Source organism: Spea bombifrons, chromosome 4 (assembly GCF_027358695.1).
Source record: "Spea bombifrons isolate aSpeBom1 chromosome 4, aSpeBom1.2.pri, whole genome shotgun sequence".
Lineage (NCBI taxonomy): Eukaryota > Metazoa > Chordata > Amphibia > Anura > Pelobatidae > Spea > Spea bombifrons.
Window position 1 is genome coordinate 48,250,501 of NC_071090.1, and position 15,675 is coordinate 48,266,175.

At 38.2% G+C, this 15,675-nt stretch overlaps 2 protein-coding genes across 7 annotated transcripts in view; both read right to left on the reverse strand.

The window, feature by feature from the left end:
- The window catches only part of NAP1L1 (nucleosome assembly protein 1 like 1), a 151,285-nt gene that overhangs the window by 36,806 nt on the left and 98,804 nt on the right, over positions 1-15,675 (reverse strand). The gene's annotated exons all lie outside the window — the stretch shown is intronic.
- The window catches only part of OSBPL8 (oxysterol binding protein like 8), an 86,006-nt gene continuing 73,837 nt past the window's right edge, over positions 3,507-15,675 (reverse strand). For all 5 annotated transcript variants that reach the window (XM_053461965.1, XM_053461968.1, XM_053461964.1 and 2 more), the window contains 15 exons: positions 14,834-15,005; positions 14,331-14,568; positions 13,568-13,752; positions 12,905-12,986; positions 12,565-12,663; positions 12,206-12,302; positions 11,894-11,992; positions 11,691-11,788; positions 10,539-10,628; positions 9,641-9,777; positions 9,131-9,316; positions 8,386-8,473; positions 5,426-5,531; positions 4,829-4,934; positions 3,507-4,166 (listed from right to left, as the gene is read on the reverse strand). In XM_053461965.1, the coding sequence (XP_053317940.1) occupies positions 4,031-4,166; positions 4,829-4,934; positions 5,426-5,531; positions 8,386-8,473; positions 9,131-9,316; positions 9,641-9,777; positions 10,539-10,628; positions 11,691-11,788; positions 11,894-11,992; positions 12,206-12,302; positions 12,565-12,663; positions 12,905-12,986; positions 13,568-13,752; positions 14,331-14,568; positions 14,834-15,005 (1,919 nt within the window). In that variant the 3' untranslated portion in view covers positions 3,507-4,030. The remainder of the gene's footprint in view (positions 4,167-4,828; positions 4,935-5,425; positions 5,532-8,385; positions 8,474-9,130; positions 9,317-9,640; positions 9,778-10,538; positions 10,629-11,690; positions 11,789-11,893; positions 11,993-12,205; positions 12,303-12,564; positions 12,664-12,904; positions 12,987-13,567; positions 13,753-14,330; positions 14,569-14,833; positions 15,006-15,675) is intronic.

Genomic DNA, 15,675 nt, shown 5'->3' on the forward strand with positions numbered 1-15,675 from the left:
ATTTGGAGATAGATAGACACGGAATGCTGAACACATTTTTATTCTAATTGGAAATACAAAACTATTGACCAGTGCTAGTGCTTTAATTTCCAAAAAGCCATTACACAAGATGATGAACACGGATAAACATTTAACATGCTTCGAGACACAAGTTGTTTTTATACTCCTGTTCCACTGTAGCTCTTCATCAGAAAAACATGTGCACTTATTGAAATAAATGTCATTCTGATCAAAATATAAATATTGTTAAAGGTTTATTCACATTCATTTTTGTCATGGGTTCAGATTCTCCACCATTACATAACACTGGTCCTTCTGAGCTTTTATTTAACAGTCTATTGTTTAAAAATGTAACAGTACAAAAAAAACACCAAAAAAAAACAAGCATTGAAGTTAAAATAACAGGCGTGCATATAAAACAGGAGTCCAGTTTACAAGGTGTTCGTTAATCGGTAGGAAAAAAAAACAATTTGAACCAGCACAGGAACAAGAATTCACTTTAACCAGGTCAAACCGTGCTGGACCTTTTTCCGTATCACAAAACGTGTGCTACAACTTCCGAAACGAAAAGTTTTAGCCAAGTGCTGCGACAAAACACACGGAACATCTCACACAACATCTTCTGTTTAAAAGCTGTGAGTAGCAAATCTTTAAAAGAAGAGATCCCAATGAAGTCTCACTTGTGTCTCGGAGGTCACTGCTTGTTGTTATGGCTATAAAGGGTATGTCACAAAGTGCTATGACTTCATTATATATATATATATATATATATATATATATATATATATATATATAGTCATTACACAACTACAAATGTTATGCTGGAATCACTGTTAACGACACAGGGAAACACACGAATATTGCTGCTTTATTAAATGCTCTGCAGCAGGAGGCAAAGAGGTGGGCTAAACTGGAAAGGCTATAGCATGGGTAACCCCCAAGAGCAGAGTTATCTGACCAAGCATGGAGAAAGTGAAAGTCAGAGTTTGGTCTTAAACCCGAACAATGTCTTTACGCATGTTTGTCAGAAAGGCACGGTTAACTATGTTCAGATTGCTCCCAGGCTTACAATATCATCCAAAAAAAAAGTGCAAGTGTAGATGTGCAAGATCTCCAGAAAGTGATAGTAATGTACAGCAGTTTTATACAGTTTAGCTTAACCTTTCCTGTGTCGCATGGGCCAGGATCTTTACCTGCTAGAACAGGGTGTTTGTTTCGGCTTTAGCGTAACAACCTATAAACGTAATCAGCAGGGACGCAGCGGTTCTGCTGAGCAGTACTGGTTTGTATGATACAAAGTGGGCATTTTTTTCTTTACATCTTTACGTATTAAATGTAACAGCTGCAAAAGCTAAAACTTTAAGGTTACATTGATAACTGTGCTCTGTGCCTCCTTAGGAAAAAAGTGATAATATTTTGGCTCTACAAACATGAACTATTTCAAACGTCCCATTGGATGTAAGACCGAACGGGAGATACAAAATACATGTTACTTTGTAAGGAAGCCCAGAGGCAAAAACAGACAAGACTAGGTTTATATATTGCTTATACATATTTTTTTCGGATTTTTTTTTTGTTACCGTCTTAGTATACCGATACAAAAAGAAAGCTTGGAGTGCAATGTACAACATATGGCAGGCTGCAATCAAAGAGCTAAATGCTTTTAACTTTTTACAGAGAGACTAGTGATGGTAGAGAGGCTACGTACAAGAAGTGTTCGGAACCTCAATGCACAAAGGATGCGAGTATCTGTACAGTGCTTCTTAACAAACGGTGCAAATTGAATAAATCAAGGACACTAAATGCTTCAAATAATTTCAATTCTTCAGTAAATGCACAGATTAGTGCAATGCATCCCTTTCATGGATTAAACATTACAGGGCTGAGCAACACTCAAATATACAGTATGTGTGTGTGTATGTATATTATATACATATACATATATATATACACACACACATACGTACATACACACACACATATATATATATATGCACATACATATATGCTTTACGTTTAATAGTGGCAGTAAGAAAACAACAATTCTCATCAGAGCTAGTTAATTTTTTCCATAGCTGAAAGAAAACTGGATACATGAATAGAGTTTACAGTTCCTACACTCAGATTAAAGTGACACAGTACACAAAGCATATTGTTTTGGTGAGGCATGAACGTGAATATATTATACGGGTATTCAAGTCATCGTCCACATGGTGGAGCTATCATTGCTCTAATAGAGTCTTGAAATCGCTACAAAACTCTTGGCTTTTTATATCGTTACAATCTGCTTTTATTTTGGCAAAAACAGGGTAGAATTTAACGCGTGTAAAGCGGTCTCAGTTTACGAAGTAATCAAATATGCATGGAGACAATGAAAATGCTTGTGAAGTCGCTTCTTGCTTAAATGTATGTGCTACATACCAAGTCCTAGAGCTCAGTTGAACTTGGAATGAATGTTATTTGCATGCATTTTGCTAAAATCTCTCATGGTAGACGGTATGGGTTACTTGGCGCAGTACTGGTGTGGCTAGGTATTCCAGGGCCACCTCCAACCAGCAGCTAAGGCCCAAACCTCGTATTCTCAATCACACTGATCATTGGGGAACGACCCCTTATGTATAGATCACAGCTCATCAAGAACCGTGTAGCTTTACTTCAAATATGCTGCCTACTGAAGGATGAGAAGAGCATCAGCAAACACACTAGAGAGAGTAAAACAAGTTGTGGCAAGTGGATGAGCGCACACATATCTGAGGCCAAGTACAAAGCAGTTCAGCTGGATTAGAAGACATCATCAGCTGTGTCACCTAGTCTAGGAAAAGGGTCGGGTCATTTAAATCTCCCACTATTCAAGAGAACCCGCATTTGAGATAAGGCCAGTTTTATGGGCACAATACAATATCAGGATTTAGTATTGTAACAGCTATATATTTATATATTTCCTCTCCTTGTTAGTCTAGGAAGTGTCATATTTAAAGCCACATCGTTTAATATTCTAAGACTTTCTAAAATATTACAAGCAAATATGTTGCAATGATACCTCATTTATTATTTTTGGGATATTGGAGTAGAACTGGTAGACCAGTAGAATGAATTGGTCCTGACAGGTGGAAATGGATAAGAGATCTGCATACAATCACACCTGGATGTCACCTTAGCACATAGGTGCAATAATAAATAAATGGTGCTGTGCGTGCTCTATGGTAAAAACAAATGCATACACCGCACATTCCACATCTAACATGGGCATCGTACAAGTTACCTCTATAATCAATGGCTCAACCATAAACTCTTTGTGGAGTATGGGATATTTCTGTTACCCTGTGTTCATCTGTATAGGACTGAAATGTTTGGACAATAGCTTTCCATTGTGATGCCGCAGAATCTTCCTTCGTTACTGATCCATGAAAGTATGTGGTCAGGTATTTGTGGACAGGTAATTAACGTTTGTAATAAAATCAATGCTTTGCGCGTAATCTATTTGGTCGATATAGGACAATTCCAGGCTTGTTTTCAGATGCTCGTCCCTAGCTGGATTTGAGGCCAGTCTGCGTAAGCACATGCGGAGCACCCTCTAGTTACTGGACTGTGAGGGACTACTGCTCTACACTGATGGGCATAAATCATATACGCATATTACATACGTGTATATGTATGTGTATATATATTATATATCTATACATAGACACACATACACAAACATACGGTATATATATACACTTACATATACACACATGTACCTTAAAGAACAGGATAAGCACAAACATTGCAACGTGTAGAGATAGATAGGAAGAGGGTGCTGGCACTTTCACGTTTGAGCAACGGGTGACTTTGATCCTGAACACATAAACCTATAATGTTTCTGGAGGCTTAAGCCATCAAAGTCAAATGAATTTAAGTCCAATAGGTGGAAGATGTAACACGTTGCAGAGAAGTTGGCTGTAGGCCACATCTAAAATGATAATGGTCCCAATCCAAGGGTAAAGTTTCAGAGAGAAGATTACTTTTAAAAGGATCTGGTTACTTCTTTTCACTTGAACAAGTAGTTGATGGTGATCTGAAGCAATATCAGGAAGATAATGATACAGTAGTCTCTCTGCTGAAGAAAGCTGTTCTCTGTGGAGGAGGTGTTGGTAGTTACACGGTTACGGAGAGCGATAATGTTCCTACAAGAAGCAACAGAACAAAGAATACATATGTCATGTATATTACAGACAAGCATACAGTCATACAAGTAACAAATTAGCACAACTGGCACAGTTCCACTACGCAATGGGGTCTTATTCGCTAAAGAGGGCATTTGAAGTTTGTCCAATATCAAAAAAGCAGACTTCTTTTTACAGGTCCAACTCGGCTCTTCTGCAGGGGTTTGCTCTTGATAATGAACAGCTGATATCGGGTAATTGAAATGTGTAACCCTTCCACGAACTTCTTATTTAGTGGAGAGATCTGTATATCTGTAGTAGAATATCCCATCTTAATATATACATGTATGTAGCAAATACATATTTCATCAGAAAAAAAGGTGCCATGGCTGACATGGCTGCTCATTTGCTACAATCTAAATGAAGGGTACCAAGTCGGGCTGATCTCATGCTTCCTTATGTAGACAGTTGATTAGGCATGGAACAGACTCCAAAACTGTGGCCCCTCCGCCTATTCGGTGTGCTCATAGACAAGTGAATGCAGCAGGCACTGCAGGTGTGCACAGTACACCCCATTCCATGAAGTTTCAATCATGTATGTATATACACACACACATTCATATATTATATACATATAGGTCTAAATTGTATTAGCTAGTCTGATTTGGCTTGAGCAAGTTCACCTGTTTATTTCTTCTTGGGTCCGCTTTATGGATTCTATGGCACTTTGAAGTTCTCCATGATCTGCCCCTTTTTTCCTGACTCGAGTGCTATGTGTTTGTAGTTGTGCTAAGAAAGTGACAAAAACAATGCATTAATTATCAGTTGCATGCCCATATGTCAGCGTTTTGGCATTTATCCACGAGATATGCCTGTACTTCAGTTCTAAGCTATAGATTTCAACGTTGGCCGCTAGATGACACAGTGGCTAGGGAAAATGTAAATACGTGGATCCATAATACAGCTGTCTTCTTACACATTTTTGAGAAAATGCCATCGCATTGGCAAGGTTTGTTGAGTAATAGAACATACGTTAACAGCATCAGATTAAGACCATTTTTTAGTCTATTTATGAACAGAGAATTAATTTGGAGAACAAATACTACTAAGGATCTGAATGCAGTTAAGACCACTAAGGGTCTGTCTATATTTTTCTATATAGGATGAAGCGTGCCAACAATGCGTGGCATTTCATTCAGTATGGGCGTTAGCCCTTTAAATGTCAGAGGGCTAATCAATAAGTACATGTTCTAAGCTGGACTAAAGGACAGGTCTTCTACCTTCACTCCCGGACGAGTCTTGGTTATCTAGTTCAGGGGAAGAGCACCCACTCTCGACTTTCTTGGGCTGGCTGCTTGTTTTGTGTTTTAGTTTTGGAACACAAACCTACAAAGAAAAACAATTCCATATGTTATTAGTGCAAATCATTTAGCACGCACAACTGAAACACTTGTTAGCTAGAAGGTTTTAGCTGGAAATCATTCTTCCATTCATTGTATGTGTATATTAAACAAGAACAAAGGACACATCACAGGGCAGACACCTCACAGTATTTAACCCCTTCAGTCCCATATGGACGTACTGGTACGTCCAAAAAACACATCCCAAGAATCCCCCACGGACGTACCGGTACATCCTGCCCTTCTTGCAGCAGCAGGGACACATCCCTGCCGCTGCACAGGAGATCAGGCTGTCATTTGACAGACTAGACTCCCCCCTGACAGCAGAAGCCAGCATCGCCGGCTTTCTCCTGTCCGATCTGATGTAATATCTTCCGGCATGAAAGCCGGTTTAGGCCAAGTGAATCCTGAAATTTCGGTCCCGAATTTTCATTTCTGTGCATCTCTAATTACTGCGATGACATCATGTGCTACTCACTTAGTTACCCAAATCTGTCTTATTACAGAGATGAACTGTCACCCCACGGCATAACACAGATGTTCATTTCATTGGACCAATTAATCAAGCAATGATTATTCCTGGAGCGGCTTTACTCTAAACTGAATGCTTCTCACGGTCCTAGAAACACTATAAAAAGACACCTGTGTGTCTATGTCCAATTCCGATCCCATATGCCTACAATAAACCTATGTGCGTCAGAGTTGCAGGGTTGGCAGGAGACAGCCACGTAGGTGAACTGGTTTTTCGTGCTGCCATTGTAATTATACCCCCTTAAGGACCGGGCTCATTTTTCGTTTTGTACCCTGTGGGACCGAGGCTGTTTTGACACTTTTGTGGTGCTTGTGTTCAGCTGTAATTTTCTCCTCACCCATTTAGTGAACCCACATAAATTATATATTGTTTTTTTCAGGACAAGATGGGCTTTCTTCAGATACCATTATTTTGATCATCATAAGTATCATCTTATTTACTATAAAAAAAAATAAAAAAACATGGTAAAAATTTGAAAAAAAACACATTTTATGACTTTTATTTGAAAAATCTTTTACTCACCTAAAAAAGCAAGTAAAAAAACTAGCTAAATAGATTCTACTACTTGTCCTGAGTTTAGAGATACCCAATGTTTTTGTGTTTTTTTGCTGTTTTTTGTAAGTTATAGGGCAATAAGTACAAGCAGCGTTTTATGATTTCCAAATCTTTTTTAACAAATCTGGTCAGTCTGCCTCCATCTCCTCTTTGGAACATCTTTGAAGCTGGTTAACTCAATTTAACCCATTCAAACCAAATTTTTTTTCACACAAATTGTACTTTAGTTATAGATATACAGGTTCTGGTATATGTCACTGTCAAACAACACCCCAATATGTGTTCAGGAACATCTCCTGAGTACAGCGATACCCCACATGCATGGGTTTGTCAGATTGTTTGGCTGGTAAAAGGCTACTTTTGGGGCATGCGTAATTCAGGTGGTCATTTGGTCATTCTGCCTCCATCTCCTCTTTGGAACATCTTTGAAGCTGGTTAACTCAATTTAACCCATTTAAACCATATATTTTTGAAAACTAGACACCCCAGGGTATTCCAAATGCTGTTATTTTAACCCTTTCCATGCACCAATTATAGAACTACACTTTGTCAAACTTTGTAATAGTAATTTTTTTTATTTTTTTTGTTCACACAAATTGTACTTTAGTTATAGATATACAGGTCCTGGTATATGTCACTGTCAAACAACACCCCAATGTGTGTTCAGGAACATCTCCTGAGTGCAGTGATACCCCACATGCATGGGTTTGTCGGGTTGTTTCAGATTTAAAATGCCACATTTGGGAAGTGCGCTTTTTTTCTCCATTTTGGTCAGTCTGTACCTATGCCCTATCTTTGAGCTAGGCCACTCCAATTTACCCCATCAGCCATTTTTTTTATATTAGACACCCCTTGGGTATTTGAAGTGCTTTTATTTTAACTCTTTGTTGAGATTTTTGAGAAATTTTAGCACTTGCTCAAAATAATAAACTTTATTTTTTTTATTTTTTTAATACTTTTTTATATATTTTTTTTTTTTACACATTTTGCTGGTACTGGATGGTTCATCTAGTGACATCACTGCATAATTATTTTTAAATGTTAGCACTTTTTTTTTTTTTTTCCATTTTTTTTTTTTAATATTTTACTAATCACATAGTGATTAGAAATCTGGGCTCCATTGACTTGCATGGTTGAATGCAGTACCTGTATTCAACGAGCAAGTGGAGCCAGAGTTCTCTAGAGGGTCTGGAGACCATCTAGCTAACTCTTTCATCTTTATTGTTTATTTTCCCGGGCCGCCGCCATCTTGCTGATGGCGAAGAACACCGGCAGCTGCGGCTGTGACCGTTCTCCGGAGCGGTCACAGCCCACCCAGAGGTAAGTGTTTGGTGTCGCTGGATGCCTCCTGATCGAGGCATTCCAGCGACACCATTTAAGTTTAGGAGGCGATCGTTGATCGCCTCCTAAACGGTTTTAAAACGGGCGTCCGCCGCCATACAATGTATGGCGGCTGTTGACGCCCTGGGGAGGGGCCAGACATGGCCCCCGATGCCGATCTCGGCCGTGCTGAATGCCTCGACATCGAGGCATTGCAGCAAGGCCGTTTAAGCGAAGAAAGTGATCCTTGATCACTTTCTAAGCTTATTTAATTATTTGACGGTTCAGGACCGTCAAAGGTCATTTAGTGACCTTCTTGTCATGACGGTCCTGAACCGGCAAAGGTCGCGAAGGGGATACCAGTGCTGCACTAGAAGCAGGACTTTGTTGCTAAAGGTTAGTTCTTTGAACACTTTACACTGCCTGAACATACCATTGGAGTCCTGTGCCTCACTTTTGTCTGGACGGCACCTTCTTTTTCAAACTGTATCAAGTCGTTCAGAGGATCCCAAGGCCGGGTGCTAAAAAGGCAAAATATGGGGTGTTCACACAATATATGGATACATCAAACCGCATTACAAGAACAGCAAAAACATACTAGAGAATCTCATCAACAAAACAAAATTTAAAACCAATATAGAGAGTAAATATCCCTGTACTTGACTGGGTGGCTTTAAAGCCTCTACCTCTATAAGGAGGTTATTTTTAGTACTCATCATTTTTCTGTAAAAAAAATAAATAAATACATCAGGATTTCTGATTCTCTGATAACACAATATGGGTCCATTAATAGGTTTATTTTAATATTTTATATCCCAATACAAAACTGAATAGGATAAAATATCACGCCTGGCTGTATTCCTATTTCACCTACCAAAAGGTAGTATGTGAACATTACCAACTGCATAGGTCTTTAGAATAAAGAACACTTGTCTAGCACCACGTTTGATTAGTTTCAAGAGTACATCTGTCAGGGCGTTTAAGTATCTTTAAGTCTATATAGTCAGAATGCAACACCATGAAAACAAAACCATTTCGAATGATCTGAAAAGTTAAGAGCAATGATATCACACTAAGAGTTAAACATTCTCGTATTGTATTCATGTATTACGTTTGTGTTCGCTAGAACACCGATCTTTACTATCAGAAGAAACCTGAATCGGAAGTGAAGGACTCACTCTGCGAATCTGTAATGCCACTCTCCGCTGATCGGATCCTGCTCGAAAAGCTTGCACGTCCACTCGTCGCCCGTTGCTTTTCTTTCTTTGGCAGCTTTTCTTTGAGCTTCTTCTAGCACAAACTTCTCTTGAGTGGCAAGTATTTGATCTTTGCTGTTTATGGCTCTCGTGACATGTTGCCAAAGCCTGGAACAAAATTAAGTTTAGAATTGGGATTTAACTGTTGGTTTGTCAAGGAAAGATCCAAATTACATTATCCTAAAAGTCCACTGAAGCCGCGCTGACAAAGCTATTATAATTGTACACAAAAGTCAGCATTGCACAACAAAAAATTGAATGATCCCTACCAGTTGTAGGGTACTTCCCCATGGGTGGTCACCAAATTCCTAGGCATAAGTTTTGTTTAATTTGGAATACCAAAAGATTATTGTATTTTGTTTTATGGCATCCACGATGTGTAAATGAACATTTTCACTGCAGCATGACACATGTAAGAAAAGCCAGGCACACCTTTCAGACTCAAATTCACCCTGTTCATCCCGCAGCACAGTACACCGAGTTAAACGTCTCTGTCTAATTTCTTGTGTTGGGTTCCAGAACGTCTCAGACAAATCGGTTTTTTTATCATGTATAAAAACTTCACTATCCTGGAAGACAGAATAAAACAGTGTAAACTAATGATCATATTCACAAAATATTGCAATAAGGCACTCCAACTTTCATATCCATGTAATAACTCCGCTTGATAAAAGTTTAATAGGCATGAGTATCGTTGATGGCTCAGCCTCAAATATATATACTATACTATATATATACTATACTATATATATATATATATATATATATATATATATATATTATATATATATATATATTTTTTTTTAAGAGAATTTGTACAAAGAACGGAGTTTCTTGTTCATGTTCATATACACATATATATATATATATATATATATATATGTATATACACATACATACACACAATTTGCAAATGAACACCTTTCATAATCTGGCATTTTCCAATGTTTGACTATACAAGTACACCAAACATTTACATAAATATGAACTAGGGAACGTGAATGCAAATCATTTAGACATTGAAGTGTCTCTAATGCAGATGTTCAGTGGTACTGTACTGATTGAACAAGAACACCATATAGCCGAGGTTGCATATGTTTCCTGGGGTCTCAGGTTTGTAATATAAAACACGTATGAATACTTTCAATGTTATTTTATGATGTCTGGCATTTAAAATCCTTTCGCTCAGCTAAATAAACTGTTTCTATCGTTATACATCTTAAATAAAATCTTAGAAATAACTATATTCATTGATACTGTACTCCACATTTAAGTGATCTTAGTTGACTTATGACCTTGCTGTAACTTGCTCACGCATTTGGTTACTTACCCAGTGTCCCTCCAGTGTGGCCAGCACTTCTTTCCCCAACTTTATCTTCCCTGATATTTGATTAACACTATCATCATTGCCTAAAAATGGCTGAAAGTCACAAGAAAAATACTGTTAATAAAAGGATAGCTAGCATACCTGAAGCAACTGAAACCACGAGTCACAGAGCAATAAAATATGATTAATACGGTAAAAATATCAGTTTCTGTAGGTCCACTGCAATACTGTACAGTGTAGTACTTCTAGTATGCTGCTTCAAGAAAAATACATTACTTCAAATATGTTGCTTCAAGGAGCAAGGACATAAGACATAGCCCTTTTTTTTATTTTTATTAACGTTATTTTGAGAGAATAGAAGAATGGAATGGTCAAAAAAAAGTTGTTGCACACACAAGTGTGATAATTACAATAGATAAATAGAATGTATGCTTTTATTTCAGAAATGATATACTATAATCTCAAAACTACCAAAAAAGGAAATATAAATTATTATTATTACTATGTAAAGTTTATAACACTATCAATGAAACTTTACAAGATAAAGAGCCATGAGGTCATTTTCAACTTTTTTTTTTTTTTTTTTTTTTTTTTTACAGTGGCTGCTCCATCCAAAAGGGATAAAAAGACCATATGCGTCAGCCAGAGACCATACCACCCACACAGCTATATATAGAGTTATTGATTGTATGAGTCAAGAACTCCATTTGGTTGATTTAGAGAATGATGTCAAGTGTCTATTTAGCATTTAACAGCCATGAACCCCTACAAAAGAAAGAAAAAGACAGTAGGAGCACATGGCATCATTCCGCAGGCTACTCCTAGCGCTCTATCACTAGGTGAGCAGGTGGAGGAAAAGCCAGTGGGTGGTCAGCCTTCCTATTACCCAACAAGCAAAGCAGATATACAGCTTGTGGTAACTGCCATTTGCCATAGATCTGTATCATTAAAAGCTGTTAGGGATTGAATACAGAGTTAATGTTTCCTGGTGCAGATGTCCAACTCTACGTTATACCAAAATGACATACCTTGTGCTGCTTGATTTATAAATATATTTTTTGTTTGCGGCAAAAATAAAGCAGATTTACGCAATATAAATTAAGGATTTAATAAACAGAAAACATTTGCATAAAAGCATACACATATATAACATACCTTTAATTTAAATTCAAGAATGGCACTGTAACCGGTTTTCTCACACGAAATTGTGACATTTCCTCCAAGTTCAAGTGTCATCGTCCCATAAAGAATGCCTAAGGAAATACGAACGGTGTTAGCATAGTACAAAGAGGCAGGGACTGATACGACACTGGATTCCATCGCTAACCAAGTCACGGCACGATGCTGAAAGTTTGTACCTTTGCAGTGAGCATAAGGCATTGTCATCGCATAATCCTCTCCCCTGTTAAGGAAAGTTAGTCTTCCTTCTCCTTCAAGAATGGCAGACAAAGAATTACCTGTACAACAAAAACAAAAAGGAAATTATCTGGCCTTTATTATTTAAGACTACAAGAATTTTACTTGTGATATATTTCAGCTAACAGTGGATTTATTATATACAGCCCCATGTAGATACCACACAAACCTGTATTATGGCTATTTTACCCAATTCATCAGATTACAGCCCCCATCCAACACTTGCCAAGACACTAACAATAGTTGCAACTTACCATAAAATTTGGATTTAGCCAAAATACTTCCACTAAGGCAAAAGCCATCTTTTCGGTTACTGACATAAAATGCAGACACAGGAGGATGATGGGAAACCTAAGTGAGTTATATAAAATAAAAAGAAGATAAGGCACCATGCATAGCTTGCTTTATATCACCATATTTATACTGAAGCAGCCCTACAATCCATAGATGGGGTCTATTCCAATAGATTTTGGATTTAAATGTTTCCAAAATGCTTGCTCAGTATTGTATTTTTTGGTTATATTATAAGTGAGATGAAATACAATATTTCCCAGAAACTGCATTGGCTTTAATACAACAGATCAAAGTGTTCCTTGTAGCTCAGGCACCATACCTGCTCAGAAATGTAGAAGGTCTTGCTGTTTGTTGTTGGATGGATCCACAAGCAACGAAATGTCTCCCCAAGAATAGGGTTGTACGGCTTCTTTAGACCCTAAAGCCCAATACAAATAGTTTTCACAATAGGTTTTATAGCACGTTTGTAACAAAAAAAATAATAAAGAGGCAGCCTTATTGGAGAACTTGTAGGCATCGTGTGGCCTTTAAAACACAAACTACTCCAAGACTAGGGTAAGAAAAAAAACCCATCAATGAGGCCACATGTTGCCAATCGCTAACAAAACTGGTTCAGGTAGCAAAAGGCTTAACAGACGTATCCAAGGAAGAAATCAAACCTTTGGCTTTTTGTAGAATCCAGACAGATACCACTTCACAACTTTCTTCATACGGCTATAAGCATTTTCTTCCAGAGCGGCCCTGACAAAGGAACAAAAACTTAACCCATGTTCCTCCTACTGTGATTACACAGACCAGTGAACGCATATGTTTGTATTGGACGATAGGTGCAGACTTCTAATGCATATGAACATTCCCCTAAATCATGTCACCCTCCATTCGCCTGCTTCCTCCCAAGCCATGCATGTGTATTGTGCAAAGACAAAATGGATGTTCTATACTAGCTTATCATAACTGGAAGTTTATAAATTATCATGGATTTGATAACACAGTTTATTTTGTTAAACTCCCTAAAGGACAATTACACTGCTGTAAGCAATATGCCTCAGTTTGAGTGCAGACTAATCATCATCAATATTTCTAATGTGAACATGCCCCCTGGAAGGGAGAAAGCAAGTGGAAACTATTGGAACAGATAATCACACAGGATAACCATTAAGGTTATCACGGTTATTCGCAGCATTTTTTAGATTTGGAGAGTTGGACATTTTATATGAATTTGTAGTTAAGAGTGCTACCTGGGACCCAGGAGTGTCCCTTTAAGGATGGTTAGAAACATAAAACTTTGATTCTGACCACAACAGCATTCAGAGGTTCCTTACTCTGACAGAAAGTCAGCATGGTAGTAGTAATCCGAGAGCTTGTCCAAGAACGAGCGTGGCTCCAAGATAAAGGTGGGGAGTACCACTTTAGACAAATCCATTCCCGGCCGGACCTGCTTCAGTAAAGTCCAGATCAGACTCTTGTGCTCTTCTGAAACAGTTTCTGTTTGAGAAGCCTCCCCCGCCTTGGGGAGAAAAAAACATATTTAGACAAAAAGCAACATACATCCAACAGATAAATAAAGGGTGTGTCGACAGGACAAAGGTCTAAATATTCACAGAGCACCTAAAGGTAGAGAAGTTTCAAAAACGTGTTTTCTGAAATACAACTGGTGTACTCAGTAACCCTCTTGTCTATAGTGTAAATAAATAATAGCTAGAAAATAAACATTATGAAATCCACATAGCACAATATAAGAAAGAGAGCGAGTAATGTGCACCTATGTTAATATAACAACATAACTTGTTTGATTCCAAAACAAAAGCTCGATCCTCAAAAAAATGAGATCATAGAAATGATGCAATTTGTGGAAAATGCAGTGTAGCACTAGTAAACTAGAAGGTGATTTTAGTTTTACACCACACACAGTTTCCACATAGTTTTCAAGTCCATTGTGAAATCTGAACACTCAAACAGAGGACTTAGCCAATTTATTAGGTTCACTATACACAACATGCAGAGAAAAGCCCATTTTGGACCCTGGTAAGTTATTATTCTTGAAACAGTAATAGCATGTTCTCTAGGTTTAGGCTGTTTCCTCACCTCTCCCAGTTCTTCATGGCTCTCTTCTACGTAGGTGGTTTCTTTAATGAGATCCATTGGTTCTGTGTCAACAAAGGAGTCATCCTGTCTCTCTGAGGTATCACTGTCACTCTCCTCACTTTTGCCAAGACCATCATTGTCAGACTCTTCATGGTCATGATCGTTATCCTTGTCAGATTTATCAGAATATGTGTCTTGGTCTTTGAAGTGCTGTCTTTCGATTTCACTGTCATTCAACCTGGAAATACCAAGTAATGAAAAAAAAGTCACTGTAGTAGCTTGGTGCCAACGAACGTACAGCACAGATTATTTTCACATGTTTGAACAACTGAGCTAGCAATAACAAAAAGAAAAAAAGAGTTATGACTGCATCAATAACGCCATCGTCTTAAGCCCAGGCATCGTCTTAAGCCCAAGCAATGCAATAAATATTGATTCAGTTACATCTTTGTGGCCTTCTACCAAAAATAGTAGGTGAACTGGAGGACAACCGATGCACTTACTGGAAGTTTTCATTGCTGTGGAGGTTGTGTGCTCTCAGTAGCCCATAGAAGTTCACTTGGCTGTTTTCAGCAGAAGAGTTCAGGTCGGGTTCTTTACCTTCCCTGATCATGGTGCGTTTCAACAGACTGGAACACTTCAAGGCCAGCTCGAGGGCATCCATCCAACACCTTCCTGGTATAGAAACAGGTATTAAAAAAGGCCTGCAAGAAATGACCACTGTGCTGGGAAACGTAAATATTATGGGGAATAACAAATCACGGTCCTAACTATTTAGTATGAGGTTGAGAACTAGTATATTATGACCATGTTAGTGGGATTATTTACCATTAATCTTGGTTCTAGACCTCAAAGTAAAATTGTGCTGTGATATACACTACATGGACACAAGTATTGGGATACCTGAGCATTACACCAACAGGGACTTCCATGATATTGCATTCTAATTACATTCACGCAAGAATGTAATTAGAATGCAAGAATTCACGCCAAGAATTCACGCAGCGCTTAACACAATACATATATTCAGGGGGTATGACAAGACTAGAATACACAGACTAAGACAAACCGATACATTAGGTGGAGAGAGCCCGGCTCGCAAGTTTACATAAACATGGATAAGAAGTTACCCCGCCTTTGCACCTGTAACAGCTTCCATTCTTCTGGGAATGTTTTTAAGAAGGGTTTGGAGCGTTTCTGTGGGAATCGTTGCCCAATCATCCAGTAGAGCAATTGTGAGGTCAGGCACTGATGTTGGATGATGGCTCGCAATCTCCGTACCAGTTCATCCAAAAGGTGTTAGATGGGGTTGAGATTATGGCTCTGTGCAGGACAGTCAAGTTCT